The sequence below is a fragment of the Oncorhynchus clarkii genome, chromosome 31, assembly GCF_045791955.1.
Source record: "Oncorhynchus clarkii lewisi isolate Uvic-CL-2024 chromosome 31, UVic_Ocla_1.0, whole genome shotgun sequence".
Classification (NCBI taxonomy): domain Eukaryota; kingdom Metazoa; phylum Chordata; class Actinopteri; order Salmoniformes; family Salmonidae; genus Oncorhynchus; species Oncorhynchus clarkii.
Window position 1 is genome coordinate 366050 of NC_092177.1, and position 24651 is coordinate 390700.

The 24651-nt window shown below is 45.3% G+C and overlaps 1 protein-coding gene across 1 annotated transcript in view; it reads left to right on the forward strand.

Annotated features, from left to right (window-relative positions):
- LOC139390652 (fms related receptor tyrosine kinase 4) overlaps window positions 1-24651 on the forward strand; it is a 229918-nt gene that overhangs the window by 97978 nt on the left and 107289 nt on the right. Inside the window, exons 4-10 of the mRNA XM_071137920.1 lie at window positions 12122-12258; window positions 15613-15787; window positions 17079-17218; window positions 18531-18702; window positions 19137-19254; window positions 23762-23940; window positions 24423-24585. Of these exons, the coding sequence (XP_070994021.1) occupies window positions 12122-12258; window positions 15613-15787; window positions 17079-17218; window positions 18531-18702; window positions 19137-19254; window positions 23762-23940; window positions 24423-24585 (1084 nt within the window). The remainder of the gene's footprint in view (window positions 1-12121; window positions 12259-15612; window positions 15788-17078; window positions 17219-18530; window positions 18703-19136; window positions 19255-23761; window positions 23941-24422; window positions 24586-24651) is intronic.

The following is a 24651-nucleotide window of genomic DNA, read 5'->3' on the forward strand; positions in this document are numbered from 1 at the left end:
TGTTAGTCACCCTGTGGTCTGTTAGTCCCCCTGTGGTCTGTTAGTCCCCCTGTGGTCAATTAGTCACCCTGTGGTCTGTTAGTCACCCTGTGGTCCATTAGTCACCCTGTGGTCTGTTAGTCACCCTGTGGTCCATTAGTCACCCTGTGGTCTGTTAGTCCCCCTGTGGTCTGTTAGTCCCCCTGTGGTCAATTAGTCACCCTGTGGTCTGTTAGTCACCCTGTGGTCCATTAGTCACCCTGTGGTCTGTTAGTCACCCTGTGGTCCATTAGTCACCCTGTGGTCTGTTAGTCACCCTGTGGTCTGTTAGTCACCCTGTGGTCAGCCTCTAGTCCTCTATTCTAGGGTAACAGCCTCTAGTCCTAGTTCTCGAGTCTATGGTAACAGCCTCTAGTCTGTGAACCACAGCCTCTAGTCTAGGGTCACAGCCTCTAGTCCTCTAGTCTTGGGTAACAGGCTCTAGTCTATGGTAATAGCCTCTAGTCTAGGGTAACAGCCTCTAGTCCTCTGGTCTAGGGTAACAGGCTCTAGTCTGGGGTCACAGCCTCTAGTCCTCTAGTCTTGGGTAACAGGCTCTAGTCCTCTGGTCCAGGGTTACATCCTCTAGTCTAGGGTCACAGCCTCTAGTCTAGGGTCACAGCCTCTAGTCCTCTAGTCTTGGGTAACAGGCTCTAGTCTAGGGTCACAGCCTCTAGTCCTCTAGTCTTGGGTAACATGCTCTAGTCTAGGGTAACAGCCTCTAGTCTTGGGTAACAGGCTCTAGTCTAGGGTCACAGCTTCTTGTCCTTAGTCTAGAGTAACAGGCTCTAGTCTGGGGTCACAGCCTCTAGTCCTCTAGTCTAGGGTAACAGGCTCTAGTCTATTTTAATAGTCTCTAGTCTATGGTAACAGCCTCTAGTCCTCTAGTCTTGGGTAACAGGCTCTAGTCTAGGGTAACAGGCTCTAATCTAGGCTAACAGCCTCTAGTCCTCTAGTCTAGGCTAACAGCCTCTAGTCCTCTAGTCTAGGGTAACAGGCTCTAGTCTATGGTAATAGCCTCTAGTCTAGGGTAATAGCCTCTAGTCCTCTAGTCTAGGGTAACATACAGTTTGGGGGGAGTGAGGTGGCATTTTGGGGGTGCGTATATTTTGTCTCTGCTGGAGGCTGATCAGAGCCAGATGAACCAACAGCAGTAAATTACAGCTAACAGGCTACAGGCTACAGGATAAGAGGAGAGGAGAGGAGAGGAGAGGAGAGGAGAGGAGAGGAGAGGAGAGGAGAGGAGAGGAGAGGAGAGGAGAGGAAGGGGAGAGGAGAGATGAGGAGGGGAGAGGAGAGGAGAGGAGATGAGGAGGGGAGAGGGAACAGGAGAGGGGAAAGGGGAGGAGAGGAGAGAAGAGGGGGAAGGGGAGAGGAGGAGGAGGAGAGGAGAGATGAGGAGGGGAGAGGAGAGGTAGGGGAGATGGGAAAGGTGAGGAGAGGGGAGGAGAGGATGGGAGAGGTGAGAGGGAAGGGAAGGGGAGAGGAGAGATGAGAAGGGGAGAGAGGAGAGGAGAGGAGAGGAGAGGAGAGGAGAGAGGAGAGGGGAGGAGAGGAGGGGGGAGAGGAGAGATGAGAAGGGGAGAGAGGAGAGGAGAGGAGAGGTGAGGAGGGGGGAGGAAAGGAGAGATGAGGAGGGGGGAGGAGAGAAGAGGAGAGGAGGGGAGAGGAAGTGAGCAGTAAAATAGAACTAACAGGCGGCAGGATAAAAGTGGGACCATGTGGCTCCAATTACCCTGCCGGACCTCATCACCTCGCCCCCTTAGGGTGCCATTCGGGACGCAAACAATAACACCCCTCTCCTCACAGCCATGACCCTCATCTCTCATCCTCCTAACAACATAACACCCCTCTCCTCACAGCCATGACCCTCATCCCTCCCTCCTCACATCATAACACCCCTCTCCTCATACCTGGGGTGATTTATTGTTGAGTTGTTTAACTATTTAGGCTGTGTGTATTTTCTCAGCTCTATCTGTGTATTTGGCCACACACTGCAACCATTGTTTCAGCGGCAGGAACTGGTTGCTCTGAGCTGCTGGGGAAGAACAGAACTATATAAGGAGAGAGAGAGAGAGAGAGAGACAGCTAGAGAGAGAGACAGCTAGAGAGAGAGACAGCTAGAGAGAGAGACAGCTAGAGAGAGAGACAGCGAGAGAGAGAGAGAGAGACAGCTAGAGAGAGAGACAGCTAGAGAGAGAGACAGCTAGAGAGAGAGAGAGAGACAGCTAGAGAGAGAGACAGCTAGAGAGAGAGACAGCTAGAGAGAGAGACAGCTGGAGAGAGACAGCTAGAGAGAGAGACAGCTAGAGAGAGAGACAGCTAGAGAGAGAGACAGCGGGGGGGTGGGGGGTAGACTGCTCTGTGGGGGGTAGACTGCTCTGTGGGGGGTCTACTGCTCTGTGGGGGGTAGACTGCTCTGTGGGGGGTAGACTGCTCTGTGGGGGGTAGACTGCTCTGTAGGGAGTAGACTGCTCTGTGGGGTGCAGACTGCTCTGTGGGGTGCAGACTGCTCTGTGGGGGGTAGACTGCTCTGTGGGGGGTAGACTGCTCTGTGGGGAGTAGACTGCTCTGTGGGGGATAGACTGCTCTGTGGGGGGTAGACTGCTATGTGGGGTGCAGACTGCTCTGTGGGGGGTAGACTGCTCTGTGGGGAGTAGACTGCTCTGTGGGGGGTAGACTGCTCTGTGGGGGGTAGACTGCTCTGTGAGGGGTAGACTGCTCTGTGGGGGGTAGACTGATCTGTGGGGGGTAGACTGCTCTGTCCTGTTCTGTTCTAAAGTAGTGCACTATATAGGGAATAGGGCTCTGGTCTAAAGTAATGATCTATATAGGGAATAAGGCCCTGGTCTAAAGTAGTGCACTATATAGGGAATAGGGCTCTGGTCTATTGTAGTGATCTATATAGGGAATAGGGCTCTGGTCTAAAGTAGTGTACTATATAGGGAATAGGGCCCTGGTCTAAAGTAGTGCACTAAATAGGGAATAGGGCCCTGGTCTAAAGTTGTGATCTATATAGGGAATAGGGCTCTGGTCTAAAGTAGTGCACTATGTAGGGAATAGGGCTCCATTTGGGGTGCAGTATGTTATTCTCAGGTAATGACTACTGTCTGAGTGCTGGTAAACAACCAGGTAAATCATCATAGTAAATTGGTAACAGAAACGACTGTGAAGTCCAGCTGAGGCCTCATGCTGTGTGAACAATATACACTACACTCAACACTTTAGGCCACAACTAAACACTGTCCCTAATGTCAAAATCTAATTAGATTTGTTACATGCTTCGTAAACAACAGGTGTAGAATAAATGTGAAATGCTTTCTTACGGCCCCAACAACGCAGAGAGGAACAACATTAATAAAAGTCATATTAAATCGATGAGTAACGACTTACGGCTCTAATCTCTCAGTATTACATAAACTCTTCTTCTTCGGTTATATTGTATCTTCCATCCCCTCCTCCCTCACAGATACTAAAACAAGCCAAGATACTAAGGTATTACATAAACTCTTCTTAGTACTGAGTCAATGAGTAACCTGACTATATACACAGAGTACCAGTACTGAGTCAATGAGTAACCTGACTATATACACAGAGTACCAGTACTGAGTCAATGAGTAACCTGACTATATACACAGAGTACCAGTACTGAGTCAATGAGTAACCTGACTATATACACAGAGTACCAGTACTGAGTCAATGAGTAACCTGACTATATACACGGAGTACCAGTACTGAGTCAGTGAGTAACCTGGCTATATACACAGAGTACCAGTACTGAGTCAATGAGTAACCTGACTATATACACAGAGTACCAGTACTGAGTCAATAAGTAACCTGACTATATACACAGAGTACCAGTACTGAGTCAATGAGTAACCTGACTATATACACAGAGTACCAGTACTGAGTCAATGAGTAACCTGACTATATACACAGAGTACCAGTACTGAGTCAATGAGTAACCTGACTATATACACAGAGTACTAGTACTGAGTCAATGAGTAACCTGACTATATACACAGAGTACCAGTACTGAGTCAATGAGTAACCTGGCTATATACACAGAGTACCAGTACTGAGTCAATGAGTAACCTGACTATATACACAGAGTACCAGTACTGAGTCAATGAGTAACCTGACTATATACACAGAGTACCAGTACTGAGTCAATGAGTAACCTGACTATATACACAGAGTACCAGTACTGAGTCAATGAGTAACCTGACTATATACACAGAGTACCAGTACTGAGTCAATGAGTAACCTGACTATATACACAGAGTACCAGTACTGAGTCAATGAGTAACCTGACTATATACACAGAGTACCAGTACTGAGTCAATGAGTAACCTGACTATATACACAGAGTACCAGTACTGAGTCAATGAGTAACCTGACTATATACACAGAATACCAGTACTGAGTCAATGAGTAACCTGACTATATACACAGAGTACCAGTACTGAGTCAATGAGTAACCTGACTATATACACAGAGTACCAGTACTGAGTCAATGAGTATCCTGACTATATACACAGAGTACCAGTACTGAGTCAATGAGTAACCTGACTATATACACAGAGTACCAGTACTGAGTCAATGAGTAACCTGACTATATACACAGAGTACCAGTACGGAGTCAATGAGTAACCTGACTATATACACAGAGTACCAGTACTGAGTCAATGAGTAACCTGACTATATACACAGAGTACCAGTACTGAGTCAATGACTAACCTGACTATATACACAGAGTACCAGTACTGAGTCAATGAGTAACCTGACTATATACACAGAGTACCAGTACTGAGTCAATGAGTAACCTGACTATATACACAGAGTACCAGTACTGAGTCAATGAGTAACCTGACTATATACACAGAGTACCAGTACTGAGTCATTGAGTAACCTGGCTATATACACAGAGTACCAGTACTGAGTCAATGAGTAACCTGACTATATACACAGAGTACCAGTACTGAGTCAATGACTAACCTGACTATATACACAGAGTACCAGTACTGAGTCAATGAGTAACCTGACTATATACACAGAGTACCAGTACTGAGTCAATGAGTAACCTGACTATATACACAGAGTACCAGTACTGAGTCAATGAGTAACCTGACTATATACACAGAGTACCAGTACTGAGTCAATGACTAACCTGACTATATACACAGAGTACCAGTACTGAGTCAATGACTAACCTGACTATATACACAGAGTACCAGTACTGAGTCAATGAGTAACCTGACTATATACACAGAGTACCAGTACTGAGTCAATGAGTAACCTGACTATATACACAGAGTACCAGTACTGAGTCAATGAGTAACCTGACTATATACACAGAGTACCAGTACTGAGTCAATGAGTAACCTGACTACATACACAGAGTACCAGTACTGAGTCAATGAGTAACCTGACTATATACACAGAGTACCAGTACTGAGTCAATGAGTAACCTGACTATATACACAGAGTACCAGTACTGAGTCAATGACTAACCTGACTATATACACAGAGTACCAGTACTGAGTCAATGAGTAACCTGACTATATACACAGAGTACCAGTACTGAGTCAATGAGTAACCTGACTATATACACAGAGTACCAGTACTGAGTCAATGACTAACCTCAAAAATCAAATCAAATTTTATTTGTCACATACACATGGTTAGCAGATGTTAATGCGAGTGTAGCGAAATGCTTGTGCTTCTAGTTCCGACAATGCAGTAATAACAAGTAATCTAACTAACAATTCCAAAACTACTGTCTTGTACACAGTGTAAGGGGATAAAGAATATGTACATAAGGATATATGAATGAGTGATGGTACAGAGCAGCATAGGCAAGATACAGTAGATGGTATCGGGTACAGTATGTACAAATGAGATGAGTATGTAAACAAAGTGGCATAGTATAGTATAAAGTGGCTAGTGATACATGTATTACATAAGGATACCGTCGATGATATAGAGTACAGTATATACGTATGCGTATGAGATGAATAATGTAGGGTAAGTAACATTTATATAAGGTAGCATTGTTTAAAGTGGCTAGTGATATATTTACATCATTTCCCATCAATTCCCATTATTGAAGTGGCTGGAGTTGAGTCAGTGTCAGTGTGTTGGCAGCAGCCACTCAGTGTTAGTGGTGGCTGTTTAACAGTCTGATGGCCTTGAGATAGAAGCTGTTTTTCAGTCTCTCGGTCCCAGCTTTGATGCACCTGTACTGACCTCGCCTTCTGGATGATAGCGGGGTGAACAGGCAGTGGCTCGGGTGGTTGATGTCCTTGATGATCTTTATGGCCTTCCTGTGACATCGGGTGGTGTAGGTGTCCTGGAGGGCAGGTAGTTTGCCCCCGGTGATGCGTTGTGCAGACCTCACTACCCTCTGGAGAGCCTTACGGTTGAGGGCGGTGCAGTTGCCATACCAGGCGGTGATACAGCCCGCCAGGATGCTCTCGATTGTGCATCTGTAGAAGTTTGTGAGTGCTTTTGGTGACAAGCCGAATTTCTTCAGCCTCCTGAGGTTGAAGAGGCGCTGCTGCGCCTTCTTCACGATGCTGTCTGTGTGAGTGGACCAATTCAGTTTGTCTGTGATGTGTATGCCGAGGAACTTAAAACTTGCTACCCTCTCCACTACTGTTCCATCGATGTGGATAGGGGGGTGTTCCCTCTGCTGTTTCCTGAAGTCCACAATCATCTCCTTAGTTTTGTTGACGTTGAGTGTGAGGTTGTTTTCCTGACACCACACTCCGAGGGCCCTCACCTCCTCCCTGTAGGCCGTCTCATCGTTGTTGGTAATCAAGCCTACCACTGTTGTGTCGTCCGCAAACTTGATGATTGAGTTGGAGGCGTGCGTGGCCACGCAGTCGTGGGTGAACAGGGAGTACAGGAGAGGGCTCAGAACGCAACCTTGTGGGGCCCCAGTGTTGAGGATCAGCGGGGAGGAGATGTTGTTGCCTACCCTCACCACCTGGGGGCGGCCCGTCAGGAAGTCCAGTACCCAGTTGCACAGGGCGGGGTCGAGACCCAGGGTCTCGAGCTTGATGACGAGCTTGGAGGGTACTATGGTGTTGAATGCCGAGCTGTAGTCGATGAACAGCATTCTCACATAGGTATTCCTCTTGTCCAGATGGGTTAGGGCAGTGTGCAGTGTGGTTGAGATTGCATCGTCTGTGGACCTATTTGGGCGGTAAGCAAATTGGAGTGGGTCTAGGGTGTCAGGTAGGGTGGAGGTGATATGGTCCTTGACTAGTCTCTCAAAGCACTTCATGATGACGGATGTGAGTGCTACGGGGCGGTAGTCATTTAGCTCAGTTACCTTAGCTTTCTTGGGAACAGGAACAATGGTGGCCCTCTTGAAGCATGTGGGAACAGCAGACTGGTATAGGGATTGATTGAATATGTCCGTAAACACACCGGCCAGCTGGTCTGCGCATGCTCTGAGGGCGCGGCTGGGGATGCCATCTGGGCCTGCAGCCTTGCGAGGGTTAACACGTTTAAATGTCTTACTCACCTCGGCTGCAGTGAAGGAGAGACCGCATGTTTTCGTTGCAGGCCGTGTCAGTGGCACTGTATTGTCCTCAAAGCGGGCAAAAAAGTTATTTAGTCTGCCTGGGAGCAAGACATCCTGGTCCGTGACTGGGCTGGGTTTCTTCCTGTAGTCCGTGATTGACTGTAGACCCTGCCACATGCCTCTTGTGTCTGAGCCGTTGAATTGAGATTCTACTTTGTCTCTGTACTGGCGCTTAGCTTGTTTGATAGCCTTGCGGAGGGAATAGCTGCACTGTTTGTATTCGGTCATGTTACCAGACACCTTGCCCTGATTAAAAGCAGTGGTTCGCGCTTTCAGTTTCACACGAATGCTGCCATCAATCCACGGTTTCTGGTTAGGGAATGTTTTAATCGTTGCTATGGGAACGACATCTTCAACGCACGTTCTAATGAACTCGCACACCGAATCAGCGTATTCGTCAATGTTGTTATCTGACGCAATACGAAACATCTCCCAGTCCACATGATGGAAGCAGTCTTGGAGTGTGGAGTCAGCTTGGTCGGACCAGCGTTGGACAGACCTCAGCGTGGGAGCCTCTTGTTTTAGTTTCTGTCTGTAGGCAGGGATCAACAAAATGGAGTCGTGGTCAGCTTTTCCGAAAGGGGGGCGGGGCAGGGCCTTATATGCGTCGCGGAAGTTAGAGTAACAATGGTCCAAGGTCTTACCTCCCCTGGTTGCGCAATCGATATGCTGATAAAATTTGGGGAGTCTTGTTTTCAGATTAGCCTTGTTAAAATCCCCAGCTACAATGAATGCAGCCTCCGGATAAATTGTTTCCAGTTTGCAGAGAGTTAAATAAAGTTCGTTCAGAGCCATCGATTTGTCTGCTTGGGGGGGGATATATACGGCTGTGATTATAATCGAAGAGAATTCTCTTGGTAGATAATGCGTTCTACATTTGATTGTGAGGAATTCTAAATCAGGTGAACAGAAGGATTTGAGTTCCTGTATGTTTCTTTCATCGCACCATGTCACGTTAGTCATAAGGCATACGCCCCCGCCCCTCTTTTTACCAGAAAGATGTTTTTTCCTGTCTGCGCGATGCGTGGAGAAACCTGTTGGCTGCACCGCTTCGGATTGCGTCTCTCCAGTAAGCCACGTTTCCGTGAAGCAAAGAACGTTACAGTCTCTGATGTCCCTCTGGAATGCTACCCTTGCTCGGATTTCATCAACCTTGTTGTCAAGAGACTGGACATTGGCAAGAAGAATGCTAGGGAGTGGTGCGCGCTGTGCCCGTCTCCGGAGTCTGACCAGAAGACCGCCTCGTTTCCCTCTCTTTCGGAGTCGTTTTTTTGGGTCGCTGCATAGGATCCACTCCGTTGTCCTGTTTGTAAGGCAGAACACAGGATCCGCGTCGCGAAAAACATATTCTTGGTCGTACTGATGGTGAGTTGATGCTGATCTTATATTCAGTAGTTCTTCTCGACTGTATGTAATGAAACCTAAGATGACCTGGGGTACTAATGTAAGAAATAACACGTAAAAAAACAAAAAACTGCATAGTTTCCTAGGAACGCGAAGCGAGGCGGCCATCTCTGTCGGCGCCGGAAGTGTAACCTGACTATATACACAGAGTACCAGTACTGAGTCAATGAGTAACCTGACTATATACACAGAGTACCAGTACTGAGTCAATGAGGAACCTGACTATATACACAGAGTACCAGTACTGAGTCAATGACTAACCTGACTATATACACAGAGTACCAGTACTGAGTCAATGACTAACCTGACTATATACACAGAGTACCAGTACTGAGTCAATGAGTAACCTGACTATATACACAGAGTACCAGTACTGAGTCAATGAGTAACCTGACTATATACACAGAGTACCAGTATTGAGTCAATGACTAACCTGACTATATACACAGAGTACCAGTACCTAGTCAATGAGTAACCTGACTATATACACAGAGTACCAGTACTGAGTCAATGACTAACCTGACTATATACACAGAGTACCAGTACTGAGTCAATGAGTAACCTGACTATATACACAGAGTACCAGTACTGAGTCAATGAGTAACCTGACTACATACACAGAGTACCAGTACTGAGTCAATGAGTAACCTGACTATATACACAGAGTACCAGTACTGAGTCAATGAGTAACCTGACTATATACACAGAGTACCAGTACTGGAGGACGATGGACACAATGGGGGAAACATTAAGTTAAGATCAGTGCAACAAAAAAAAAACACACTAAATGATTTGTTTTCAACGGCAGCTATCCATTCCTTCACACTATTTTCTATAGTCACCTTATTTTTACCAGCTCCTCAAGTCCGTAGGGCTGTAGGTGCCAGTTTGGATGCAGACAATGTCTGTGAAATCTAGATGACGTCCCAGTAACATACACAGAGAGAAACCGGGAAACATCAAAGTGATTTTTAGAGATAGATCACGTTCACCTATCAGACCGATATCCTGACGTAAAACTATCTTGCTGTTTAATGAAGACAATCAGGATCCTGTGTTTTCTAACTGTTTATTTGTTGAGCTGTTCTGTTGTGTTGTATTGCCTTGATAAGTAGAGAGAGCAAATATTTTTTTATAACTAACCCAAGATAAACTACAGCCTGTTGTTTTCAATTGGAGCAAATTAATCATAGTCGGCAGAACAAAGCAAGGAGGTGGACATAGATAAGCACGAGAGCCAATTGGCGCGTTTTGGCATTGTAGTGGCATATTTTCTCTATTCCATCCAATAAATATGACCACTGCCCAGGCGAAAGAGGGGCTATGTGGTGGTGGTGTAGGTGGCGTGGTGCCAGACCTCACTACCCTCTGGAGAGCCTTATGGTTGTGGGCGGAGCAGTTGCCGTACCAGGTGGTGATACAGCCCAACAGGATGCTCTCAATTGTGCATCTCTAAAAGTTTGTGAGGGTTTTAGGTGACAAGTCAATTTTCTTTAGCCTCCTGAGGTTGAAGAGACGCTGTTGTGCCTTCTTCACCACACTGTCTATGTGGGTGGAGCATTTCAGTTTGTCCGTGATGTGTACGCCGAGGAACTTAAAACTTTCCACCTCACCACTACTGTCCCATCGATGAGATTGAGGGGGGGTTCTCCCTCTGCTGTTTCCTGAAGTCCAAAATCATCTCCTTTTGTTTTGTTGACGTTGAGTGAGAGGTTGTTTTCCTGACACCACACTCCAAGGGCCCTCACCTCCTCCCTGTAGGCAGTCTTGTCATTGTTGGTAATCAAGCCCACTACTGTAGTGTCATCTGCAAACTTGATGATTGAGTTGGAGGTGTGCATGGCCACGCAGTCATGGGTGAACTGGGAGTACAGGAGGGGGCTGAGCACGCACCCTTGTGGGGCCCCAGTGTTGAGGATCAGCGATGTGGAGGTGTTGTTTCCTACCTTCGCCACCTGGACGTGGCCCGTCAGGAAGTCCAGGACCCAGTTGCACAGGGCAGGGTTGTGACCCAGGGTCTCCAGCTTGATGATGAGTTTGGAGGGTACTATGGTGTTAAATGCCGAGCTGTAGTCGATGAACAGCATTCTTACATAGGTATTATCCAGATGGGATAGGGCAGTGTGCAGTGTGATGGCGAATGCATCGTCTGTGGACCTAAACAACGCAATTTTTAAACATTTGTCAAAGGGTAAAGTCAAAACATAAAACTTTGTTCGTAACAGATTTTAGTTCTGGGAACAGAAAACTGTATTGATTTCAAATGTTTCATCAAGGAGAAAATGATCAGAATGTCAGTTTACCTTCTCCCTCTGCCAGCCACTGGGCCACTGGGCTTCCTCTCAGCACCATATTTGGTAGTGAGAGGAAACACCAACCGGATGCTTCACATTTATACATCCGGTGTGAAACATCTGGCTCATTGTTCTATCTGTGGCGCTAGGAGCAAATTACTAGATTGCAATATTGGGGCGGCAGGTAGCCTAGTGGTTAGAGTGTAGGGGAGGCAGGTAGCCTAGTAGTTAGAGTGTAGGGGAGGCAGGTAGCCTAGTGGTTAGAGTGTAGGGGAGGCAGGTAGCCTAGTGGTTGGAGTGTAGGGGAGGCAGGTAGCCTAGTGGTTAGAGTGTAGGGGAGGCAGGTAGCCTAGTGGTTAAAGTGTGGAGGAGGCAGGTAGCCTAGTGGTTAGAGTGTAGGGGAGGCAGGTAGCCTAGTGGTTAGAGTGTAGGGGAGGGTTGGATTTATAACCGAAATATCGAATCCCAGAGCTGACAAGGTACAAATCTGTCGTTCTGCCCCTGAACAAGGCAGTTAACCCACTGTTCCTAGGCCGTCATTGGAAACAAGAATTTGTTATTTTTAACTGACTAGTTAAATAAAGGTAAAATAAAAGAAAAAATATATGCTGTTATATTGTTTATACACAGAGGACTGGTGAGATGAGATGAGTATTTTATTAATCCCAAAGGGTTGTATGTAAAGACTTTTGTTCCAGCCAAGCGGCAACACAAACGATCACGATCAACTGATTGTCTTCGTTCTAAACGTGTATATTATCTTTGTCGTTGTCCTCTGACTGCCTTGACTGTCCTGTCTCCATTCCTCCAGATTTGGAGCAGCCTTTCCTCAGGAGAAACAGAGGAAGCAACGGGGACCTGGAGACCATCTTCATATCAAGATCTTCCACTCACATCACAGTACCTTGTCTAGTCACTGTGCCCGACCTCAACGTCACACTTTATCTGGTTGGTACCTTCACTTCTGTCTCTGTCTGTCTGTCTCTGTCTGTCTCTCTCTCTCTCAGTGCATGCTGGGCGTGTTTTGTAGTTGAGAGGCCATGTGTTTTCTTGATTCTTTCTTTGGTATTTTCTTAAAAAATGTTGGTGGAGGGTTAACGCACTGTTAGTTTAGCAGTACCCACAGTTTTTGTTCAAAGTTAGGGTGGAAGTGGACAGAGTTTTAGTTTCCTGGGGTTTGAACAGTGCGACGGCTTCACAGCGGAGGAGACGCGGTCGATACGGCATGTGTTCCTGAAAATGGAGTTAAGGTGGAGGAGGTTCTGCTCGCGGTCGGCGAACAGGTAGGAGCTGAAGTTATACATTCTGTAACCAGAATGAACAAAGCTGTGCTTGTGTTCATGAAAAGAGTACATTTTATGGGTCGGCTGATTGCTAATGGAATATTTGTAAGGGATGTGTTGTTGCCGATTTCTCCTTTTTCGACTCCTTCGACAAGGGTAGTAGTTGTGACCCTGTCTCCGTTCATTACATATGATCAAATCAGGAAAGAGCTGAGTCGTTTTGGTAAGTTTGTTAGCGGTTTTCGTGTACTGTCGGCAGGTTTTTAGGCAGATGCAGTTAAGCTCGTTGTTTCGTTCCTGAGGCAAATGTTCATATTTCAGAACAACAATGAGCAACAGTTAAATGTGCATTTTAAAGGGAGGCATGGGGAGGGGCTCTACGTGGGGTTTGCCACCACAGATAGTCTGCGGTGCTTTGAGTGTGGGGGTTTGGGGCATAAGAGCTTCGCGTGCCCACATAAATGCCAAGAGTGTGCAAAGCTGTCATCAAGGCAAAGGGTGGCTATTCGAAGAATATTTGAAGAATGATATTTTGATTTGTTTAACACTTTTTTGGTTACTACATGATTCCATATGTGTTATTTCATCGTTTTCATGTCTTCACGATTATTCTACAATGTAGAAAATAGTAAAAAATTCAGAAAAACCTTAGAATGAGTAGGTGTTGTAAAACGTTTGACCAGTAGTGTATTCAGATGATGTTTCTGTGATGGTCAGGGATGGGCAGGGTATGCAGCCACTAGAGACTAGACTGAAGGTGGAGGGAGCCCCGTCAGCTAAGGGGAACTGAGGCAAGGCGAAGCTCTGTTATGTGGGGCATGGAGGGATCCATTGCTTTGACTGTGTTGTAATTTGGTTTATTCTGATTGATTGAATGTTCTGGTCCTGAGGCTTCAGTGTGTTAGTAGAACAGGTTCGTGAACTCAGCCCTAGGACCAGCTGGATGAGGGGACTGAGGCTTCAGTGTGTTAGTAGAACAGGTTAGTGAACTCAGGACCAGCTGGATGAGGGTCCTGAGGCTTCAGTGTGTTAGTAGAACAGGTTAGTGAACTCAGCCCCAGGACCAGCTGGATGAGGGGACTGAGCCTTCAGTGTGTTAGTAGAACAGGTTAGTGAACTCAGGACCAGCTGGATGAGGGTCCTGAGGCTTCAGTGTGTTAGTAGAACAGGTTAGTGAACTCAGCCCCAGGACCAGCTGGATGAGGGGACTGAGCCTTCAGTGTGTTAGTAGAACAGGTTAGTGAACTCAGCCCCAGGACCAGCTGGATGAGGGGACTGAGGCTTCAGTGTGTTAGTAGAACAGGTTAGTAAACTCAGCCCCAGGACCAGCTGGATGAGGGGACTGAGGCTTCAGTGTGTTAGTAGAACAGGTTTGTGAACTCAGGACCAGCTGGATGAGGGGACTGAGACTTCAGTGTGTTAGTAGAACAGGTTAGTGAACTCAGCCCCGGGACCAGCTGGATGAGGGGACTGAGGCTTCAGTGTGTTAGGAGAACAGGTTAGTGAACTCAGCCCCAGGACCAGCTGGATGAGGGGACTGAGGCTTCAGTGTGTTAGTAGAACAGGTTAGTGAACTCAGCCCCAGGACCAGCTGGATGAGGGGACTGAGGCTTCAGTGTGTTAGTAGAACAGGTTAGTGAACTCAGCCCCAGGACCAGCTGGATGAGGGGACTGAGGCTTCAGTGTGTTAGTAGAACAGGTTAGTGAACTCAGCCCCAGGACCAGCTGGATGAGGGGACTGAGGCTTCAGTGTGTTAGTAGAACAGGTTAGTGAACTCAGGACCAGCTGGATGAGGGGACTGAGGCTTCAGTGTGTTAGTAGAACAGGTTAGTGAACTCAGCCCCAGGACCAGCTGGATGATGGGACTGAGGCTTCAGTGTGTTAGTAGAACAGGTTAGTGAACTCAGCCCCAGGACCAGCTGGATGAGGGGACTCTTTTCTTTGCTCAGCTCTTGGCATTGCAGGGCTCTCTCTCTCTCTCTCTCTCTCTCTCCTCTACTGTACTCTTCTCCTCTCTCCTCTTTTCACCAATCACGTCCATTCTCTTTATTTTCCCAATAGCCATCCTCTTCATCCATTAACCCTCTCCTCACCCCCCTCTCCCCTCTCATCCCTCTCTCCTCATCCCCCTCTCATTCCTCTCTCCTCTCCTCATCCCCTTCTCCACTCTCATCCCTCTCTCCTCTCTCCCCTCTCATCCAACTCTCCCTCCTCTCTCCCCTCTATCCCCTCTCATCCCCATCTCCCTTCTCATCTCTCTCTCCTCCTCATCCCCCATCTCATTCCTCTCTCCTCATCCCCCTCTCCTCTCATCCCAGATACTCGCCTCTCATCCCCCTCTCCCCTCTCATCCCACTCTCTCCTCATCACCCTCTCCCCTCTCATCCCCCTCCCCCCTCTCATCCCTCTCTCCCCTCTCGTCCCCCACTCATTTCTCTCTCCTTGACCCCCTCTCCTCTCATCTCTCTCCTCTCCTCATCCCCTTCTCCCCTCTCATTCCTCTCTCCTTGTCCCCCTCTCCCCTCATCCCACTCTCCCCTCTCATTCCTCTCTCCTTGTCCCCATCTCCTCTCATCCCTCTCTCCCCTCTTATCCCCCTCTCATCCCTTTATCCCCTCTCATCCCACTCTCATTCCTCTCTCCTTGTCCCCCTCTCCCCTCATCCCTCTCCCCCTCTCATCCCTTTATCCCCTCTCATCCCACTCTCCCCTCTCATTCCTCTCTCCTTATCCCCCTCTCCCCTCATCCCCTTCTCCCCTCTCATTCCTCTCTCCTTGTCCCCCTCTCCTCTCATCCCCCTCTCCCCTCTCATCCCCCACTCATTTCTCTCTCCTCGTCCCCCTCTCCTCTCATCCCTCTCTCCTCTCCTCACCCGCCTCTCCTCTCTCATCCCCCTCTCCTCTCATCCCTCTCTCCTCTCCTCGTCCGCCTCTCCTCTCTCATCCCTCTCTCCTCTCCTCGTCCCCCTCTCCTCTCCTCATCCCCCTCTCATCCCTCTCTCCTCTCCTCTCTCCATAGTGGGAGACGATACCTATGCCCCTGGAGGATGAGGGGATGGTGTGGGACAGTAAAAGAGGCTGGTCCATCCCTAGACAAACCTTAGACTCCAGACCTTTCCTCTTCGGATTGTACTGCCAAGCTGGACTACAGGGGAAAGTGTACCGCTCTCCCCACTACGTGGTTCACTTCACAGGTAACTATGCACTACATAGTACACACTACCTAGTACACAGCCACCCTACATGAAAAATATGACCTCTCCACCCTCAGGTTGACAGAACTCACACTCTATCTAGTGTACACTACTAGTACAACTAGAGACCTAAGGGTCTCTTGACCTCATGACTGATAGGAAATGAGAGTCATAATTAAATTAAATTATTTCAGGGATGGATTTCCTCTCAGTCCATACTGCATATCTCTATATCATTAGAGATGGCCATACTGCATGTCTCTCTATATCATTAGAGATGGCCATACTGCATGTCTCTCTATATCATTAGAGATGGCCATACTGCATGTCTCTCTATATCATTAGAGATGGCCATACTGCATATCTCTATATCATTAGAGATGGCCATACTGCATGTCTCTCTATATCATTAGAGATGGCCATACTGCATGTCTCTATATCATTAGAGATGGCCATACTGCATGTCTCTCTATATCATTAGAGATGGCCATACTGCATATCTCTATATCATTAGAGATGGCCATACTGCATGTCTCTCTATATCATTAGAGATGGCCATACTGCATGCCTCTATATCATTAGAGATGGCCATACTGCATGTCTCTCTATATCATTAGAGATGGCCATACTGCATATCTCTATATCATTAGAGATGGCCATACTGCATGTCTCTCTATATCATTAGAGATGGCCATACTGCATGTCTCTCTATATCATTAGAGATGGCCATACTGCATATCTCTATGTCATTAGAGATGGCCATACTACATATCTCTATATCATTAGAGATGGCCATACTGTATGAATGTTAGAGTCCTCATTTGTTCCATTAAGAGCAGAGAGCCTCACCTTGTGCTTCACAATTAGAGAGCTCCTGGTCGGGCGCTGATTAGGTGACGACAGTTGGAAAGGTGGATATTTCAACAGATCAGCTCAGCCTCGAGTCGACAGAGCCAGCCCACTCCAGCCCTGAGCCTTGTTCAAATACTTAGTTCAACCACCGTTCCTCACTTAGTTGAATTAATCACTGATCTCTAATGACTGGATAGGTGTAAACCTATGCAACTGTCACTGACCCAATGTTGGTAGATAGGTCATTTTCTTCAAGTGACTACTTCAAGGAAGAGAGAAAGGAAGGATGTGAGTTAAAAGTAATGGAACGGAGCCAGAGGCCCAGGGACATGGTGTGGGCCAAAGAGACTCAACTTCTCTGGGCCAGCTCTGTTTGTCACTATGGTGCTGTCATGGTAACTGTCCTCACCCCCCCCCCCCCCCCCCCCCCCCCCGACAGGAAGTCAGCTCTACGACGTCAAGCTGTATCCAGAGGACTCGGTGGAGCTGATCATGGGGGAGGCCCTGACGCTCAACTGTAATGCCACGGTAGAGTTTGGCATGTTTGTCGAGTTCCGGTGGTCCTATCCTGGAAAACAGGTACGGAAGAGAAAAGAGCAGGTTGTACACTTTACCTAGATTTAAGTCAATGTTTTTTTTGGGGGGGGGGGACCAGAACCTATGGCGGGGGGGTGGACCAGAACCTATGGCAAGAGATCGGTATAGCCGCAGCTCAGATTAAGTTAATTCACTGAAACAAGAGATGGGCATTTCATTACATGCTCCTATTTTAGCCTGGATTAAGAGGAACTAGGTTAATAGATGGAAAGATGAGTATAGACTGTCTTGTTTATGTCTTTAAATTTCTCAGTCTCTCTCTCTCTCTCTATCCTCTCTCACGGTCTACCTCACACTCTTTCTCTCTCTCTTTTTCCCTATCTGTAACTCTCTCTCAATTAAATAAAAATGTCAATTTAAGGGCTTTATTGGCATGGAAAACATATGTAGCGGCACCGGTCATTGAGGAAACACGTTTCCCAGTAAAGTGAAGTAGATAATAAACAAAAGTGAAATGAGCAATAAAAAAATGTACAGTAAACATTACACTCACAGAAGTTCAAAAGAATAAAGACATTTCAAATGTTACATTATCTCTGCTCTCTCTCTCCCTCTCACTTTCTCTCGCCCTCTTTCGCCCTCTCTCTCGCCCTCTCCTTTTCCATCCCCCTCTCTCGCTCCCACTCTTTCTCTCTCTCTCTCTCTAACCCCCCCTCGCTCTCTAAATCCCCCCTCTCTCTCTCTAAATCCCCCCTCTCTCTCTAAATCCCCCCTCTCTCTAAATCCCCCCCTCTCTCTCTCTATAAATCCCCCCCTCTCTAAATCGCCCCCTCTCTAAACCCCCCTCTCTCTCTAAATCCCCCCTCTCTCTCTAAATCCCCCCCTCTCTCTAAATCCCCCCTCTCTCTCTCTATAAATCCCCCCCTCTCTAAATCGCCCCCTCTCTAAACCCCCCTCTCTCTCTAAATCCCCCTTCTCTCTCTAAATCCCCCCCTCTCTCTAAATCCCCCCCTCTCTCTCTCTCTAAATCCCCCCCTCTCTCTAAATCCCCCTCTCTCTCTAAATCCCCCCTCTCTCTCTAAATCCCCCCCTCTCTCTAAATCCCCCCCTCTCTCTCTCTATAAATCCCCCCCTCTCTAAATCGCCCCCTCTCTAAACCCCCCTCTCTCTCTCCAAATCCCCCCTCTCTATAAATCCCCCTCTCTCTCTAACCCCCTGCCCCTCTCTCTCTCTCCCTCTCCCTCTATCTCTGTATCTCTCTCTCTCTCTCCCTCTATCTCTGTATCTCTCTCTCTCTCTCTGTATCTCTCTCTGTATCTCTCTCTGTATCTCTCTCTCTCTCTCACACCTCTAGATGAACAGTACAGTGGGCATAGTGCACAAGCGTAATTCTCTCTCTCGGTTCACGGAGGCCGTCAGCATCCTGACCATCCAAAGTGTCAACGTCACCGACACCGGCACATACACCTGCTCTGCCATCACTGTGGAGAAAAAAATGGATCTGGCAACTCAAGTCATAGTGCACGGTAAGAACTAGGTTTGAAAACCGGGCCAAAAGACTGCGTTAAGCCCACTGAGCTAAAGCCTAGGTAATAAGAGACATTTCCTAAGTCCTTCGGTCTCTGGTTTCTTATTACACAAGTAGGTTTCATCAAACCTCCTCTGCTAATGTTTGCCCTCCTATGTTTGCGTGTGTGTGTGTGTGTGTGTGTGTGTGTGTGTGTGTGTGTGTGTGTGTGTGTGTGTGTGTGTGTGTGTGTGTGTGTGTGTGTGTGTGTGTGTACGCACATACGTGTTTGTATGTACGTGTGTGTGTGTGTGTGTTTGTGTGTGTGTGTGTCCGTGTGTGTACGTACGTGTTTGTACGTACGTGTTTGTACGTACGTGTTTGTACGTACGTGTGTGTGTGTGTGTGTGTGTGTGTGTGTGTGTGTGTGTGTGTGTGTGTGTCCTGTTGCAGAGAAGCCATTCATCAGCCTAGACTACAGGAGCAGCCCGGTCGTCGAGGCAACATCAGGACAGAAGTCCTTTAAACTGTTAGCCAAGGTGTCAGCATTCCCCAGACCTGACATACAGTGGTAAGACCATCTGGCATGGTTAACTATCTGCCATGGAACATTAACTATCTGCCATGGAACATTAACTATCTGCCATGGAACATTAACTATCTGATATGGAACATTAACTATCTGATATGGAACATTAACTATCTGATATGGAACATTAACTATCTGATATGGAACATTAACTATCTGCCATGGAACATTAACTATCTGCCATGGAACATTAACTATCTGATATGGAACATTAACTATCTGCCATGGAACATTAACTATCTGATATGGAACATTAACTATCTGATATGGAACATTAACTATCTGATATGGAACATTAACTATCTGGAACATTAACTATCTGATATGGAACATTAACTATCTGCCATGGAACATTAACTATCTGGAACATTAACTATCTGATATGGAACATTAACTATCTGATATGGAACATTAACTATCTGATATGGAACATTAACTATCTGCCATGAAACATTAACTATCTGCCATGGAACATTAACTATCTGCCATGGAACATTAACTATCTGATATGGAACATTAACTATCTGCCATGGAACATTAACTATCTGCCATGGAACATTAACTATCTGCCATGGAACATTAACTATCTGATATGGAACATTAACTATCTGCCATGGAACATTAACTATCTGCCATGGAACATTAACTATCTGATATGGAACATTAACTATCTGATATGGAACATTAACTATATGGAACATTAACTATCTGCCATGGAACATTAACTATCTGATATGGAACATTAACTATCTGATATGGAACATTAACTATCTGCCATGGAACATTAACTATCTGCCATGGAACATTAACTATCTGATATGGAACATTAACTATCTGGAACATTAACTATCTGATATGGAACATTAACTATCTGCCATGGAACATTAACTATCTGCCATGGAACATTAACTATCTGATATGGAACATTAACTATCTGATATGGAACATTAACTATCTGATATGGAACATTAACTATATGGAACATTAACTATCTGCCATGGAACATTAACTATATGGAACATTAACTATCTGATATGGAACATTAACTATCTGATATGGAACATTAACTATCTGCCATGGAACATTAACTATCTGCCATGGAACATTAACTATCTGATATGGAACATTAACTATCTGCCATGGAACATTAACTATCTGATATGGAACATTAACTATCTGCCATGGAACATTAACTATCTGGAACATTAACTATCTGCCATGGAACATTAACTATCTGATATGGAACATTAACTATCTGATATGGAACATTAACTATCTGATATGGAACATTAACTATCTGGAACATTAACTATCTGATATGGAACATTAACTATCTGCCATGGAACATTAACTATCTGGAACATTAACTATCTGATATGGAACATTAACTATCTGATATGGAACATTAACTATCTGATATGGAACATTAACTATCTGCCATGAAACATTAACTATCTGCCATGGAACATTAACTATCTGCCATGGAACATTAACTATCTGCCATGGAACATTAACTATCTGCCATGGAACATTAACTATCTGCCATGGAACATTAACTATCTGCCATGGAACATTAACTATCTGATATGGAACATTAACTATCTGCCATGGAACATTAACTATCTGCCATGGAACATTAACTATCTGATATGGAACATTAACTATCTGATATGGAACATTAACTATATGGAACATTAACTATCTGCCATGGAACATTAACTATCTGATATGGAACATTAACTATCTGATATGGAACATTAACTATCTGCCATGGAACATTAACTATCTGCCATGGAACATTAACTATCTGATATGGAACATTAACTATCTGGAACATTAACTATCTGATATGGAACATTAACTATCTGCCATGGAACATTAACTATCTGCCATGGAACATTAACTATCTGATATGGAACATTAACTATCTGATATGGAACATTAACTATCTGATATGGAACATTAACTATATGGAACATTAACTATCTGCCATGGAACATTAACTATATGGAACATTAACTATCTGATATGGAACATTAACTATCTGATATGGAACATTAACTATCTGCCATGGAACATTAACTATCTGCCATGGAACATTAACTATCTGATATGGAACATTAACTATCTGCCATGGAACATTAACTATCTGATATGGAACATTAACTATCTGCCATGGAACATTAACTATCTGGAACATTAACTATCTGATATGGAACATTAACTATCTGCCATGGAACATTAACTATCTGGAACATTAACTATCTGATATGGAACATTAACTATCTGCCATGGAACATTAACTATATGGAACATTAACTATCTGATATGGAACATTAACTATCTGATATGGAACATTAACTATCTGCCATGGAACATTAACTATCTGCCATGGAACATTAACTATCTGATATGGAACATTAACTATCTGATATGGAACATTAACTATATGGAACATTAACTATCTGCATTGGAACATTAACTATCTGATATGGAACATTAACTATCTGATATGGAACATTAACTATCTGCCATGGAACATTAACTATCTGCCATGGAACATTAACTATCTGATATGGAACATTAACTATCTGATATGGAACATTAACTATATGGAACATTAACTATCTGCCATGGAACATTAACTCTCTGATATGGAACATTAACTATCTGCCATGGAACATTAACTATCTGATATGGAACATTAACTATCTGCCATGGAACATTAACTATCTGATATGGAACATTAACTATCTGATATGGAACATTAACTATCTGATATGGAACATTAACCTCTAGCACTTAGCCATCCCGGATCCGGGATCGTGAATACAGCCTCAAGCTCATTACCATAACACAACGTTAACTATTCATGAAAATCGCAAATGAAATTAAATAAATATGCTAGCTCTCAAGCTTAGCCTTTTGTTAACAACACTGTCATCTCAGATTTTCAAAATATGCTTCTCAACCATAGGAAAACAATCATTTGTGTAACAGTAGCTAGCTAGCGTAGCATTTAGCATTAGCGTTAGCGTTAGCGTTAGCATTCAGCAGGCAACATTTTCACAAAAACCAGAAAAGCATTCAAATAAAATAATTTACCTTTGAAGAACTTCAGATGTTTTCAATGAGGAGACTCTGTTAGATAGCAAATGTTCAGTTTTTCCTGAAAGATTATTTGTTCAGGAGAAATCGCTCCGTTTGGTGCATCACGTTTGGCTACCAAAAAACCCCGAAAATCCAGTCATCAAAACGCCGAACTTTTTTCCAAATTAACTCCATAATATCGACTGAAACATGGCAAACGTTGTTTAGAACCAATCCTCAAGGTGTTTTTCACATATCTCTTTGATGATATATCGTTCGGGGAAGTGTGCTTTCTGTTCTGAATCCCAGGAGAAAATGCCCGCAGCTGAAGATTACGCACCAATTTAGACAAAGGACAACGGGCGGACCCCTGGAAAATGTAGTCTCTTATGGCCAATCTTCCAATGATATGCCTACAAATACGTCACAATGCTGCAGACATCTTGAAGAAACGACAGAAAGGGCAGGCTCGTTCCTGCTGCATTCACAGCCATATAAGGAGACAATGGAAAACAGAGCCTCAGAAATTCTGCTCATTTCCTGCTTGAAGTTTCATCTTGGTTTCGCCTGTAGCATGAGTTCTGTGGCACTCACAGATAATATCTTTGCAGTGTTGGAAACGTCAGACTGTTTTCTTTCCAAAGCTGTCAATTATATGCATAGTCGAGCATCTTTTCGTGACAAAATATTGCGCTTAAAACGGGCACGTTTTTTTTATCCAATATTGAAATAGCGCCCCCATAGACTTAATCTTTATAATGTTGAACTAGGTTTGTCGCTAGGACACCCTCTAATTCCTCTTTCAGAACTAGGTTTGTTGCTAGGACGCCCTATAAATTCCACTTTCAGATCTAGGTTTGTCGCTAGGACACTCTCTAATTCCTCTTTCAGAACTAGGTTTGTTGCTAGGACACCCTCTAATTCCTCTTTCAGAACTAGGTTTGTTGCTAGGACGCCCTCTAAATTCCACTTTCAGATCTAGGTTTGTCGCTAGGACGCCCTCTAAATTCCTCTTTCAGAACTAGGTTTGTTGCTAGGACGCCCTCTAAATTCCTCTTTCAGAACTAGGTTTGTTGCTAGGACGCCCTCTAAATTCCTCTTTCAGAACTAGGTTTGTTGCTAGGACGCCCTCTAAATTCCTCTTTCAGAACTAGGTTTGTTGCTAGGACACCCTCTTAATTCCTCTTTCAGAACTAGGTTTGTTGCTGACATTCTGTGTTTAGCCAATCAGCTAGCAAGCTATTTTGCTGCAGTTAGCTATTTTACCTTGCTGATATCGATCTGACAAGTCCCAAAGTGTACCCTGTTTCTGGTGTATGTATTTAATAATACTTTTGCTACAACATTTTCCGAAATATATTTCAACTTTGTATTCCTTTTTGTTTGGATGTTCTCTCAGGTATAAAGGTGATAAGTTGATCAGCCGTCGTCCAGAGTTCAACAGGATGCGTCTCCATCAGCACTATAACTTAGAGATCAGAGACGTTCACCCTGAGGATGCTGGGAACTACACCGTCCTCCTCAAGAACACCGCGGCCTTGCTGGAGAGGAGAATCACCATCACACTCATCGTCAACGGTAACTATCACCTTTAACCATCACACTCATTGTCAACGGTAACCATCACCACAACCATCACCCTCATCGTCAACGGTAACCATCACCAAAACATCACACTCATCGTCAACGGTAACCATCACCATAACCATCACACTCATCGTCAACGGTAACCATCACCAATAACCATCACACTCATCGTCAACGGTAACCATCACCAACACTCTCAGCGGTGTAGTTGAACACACATTCTCAGCTGTGTAGTTGAACTCACACTCTCAGCGGTGTAGTTGTGTTATTTAATAGTTTTGATGTCTTTACTATTATTCTACAATGTAGAAAAACTGTTGAATGAGAAGGTGTGTCCATACTTTTGACTGGTGCTGTATTTATTTGAAGTCTGATACATTGATTAGAGTCTCCCTCGTCACTCTACCTTCCCTTTCACTCCCCTTCCTCCCCACCATTCTCCCCTCTCCTCGTCGCTTTACCCCCCCCCTCAGTTCCCCCTCAGATCCATGAGAAGGAAATAGCGGCACCATCTAGCCCATATCGCCGTGGAAGCAGCCAGACCCTCACCTGTACAGGGTACGGACGTCCCGCCCCCAACATCACCTGGCAGTGGAGGAGATGGAGCCCCTGTGGCCTCAACAGCACCCACCGCATGTAAGAACACACCTGTATATACAGTACACGCAACCCAGCCTGAAATAATTACACACAACCCAGCCT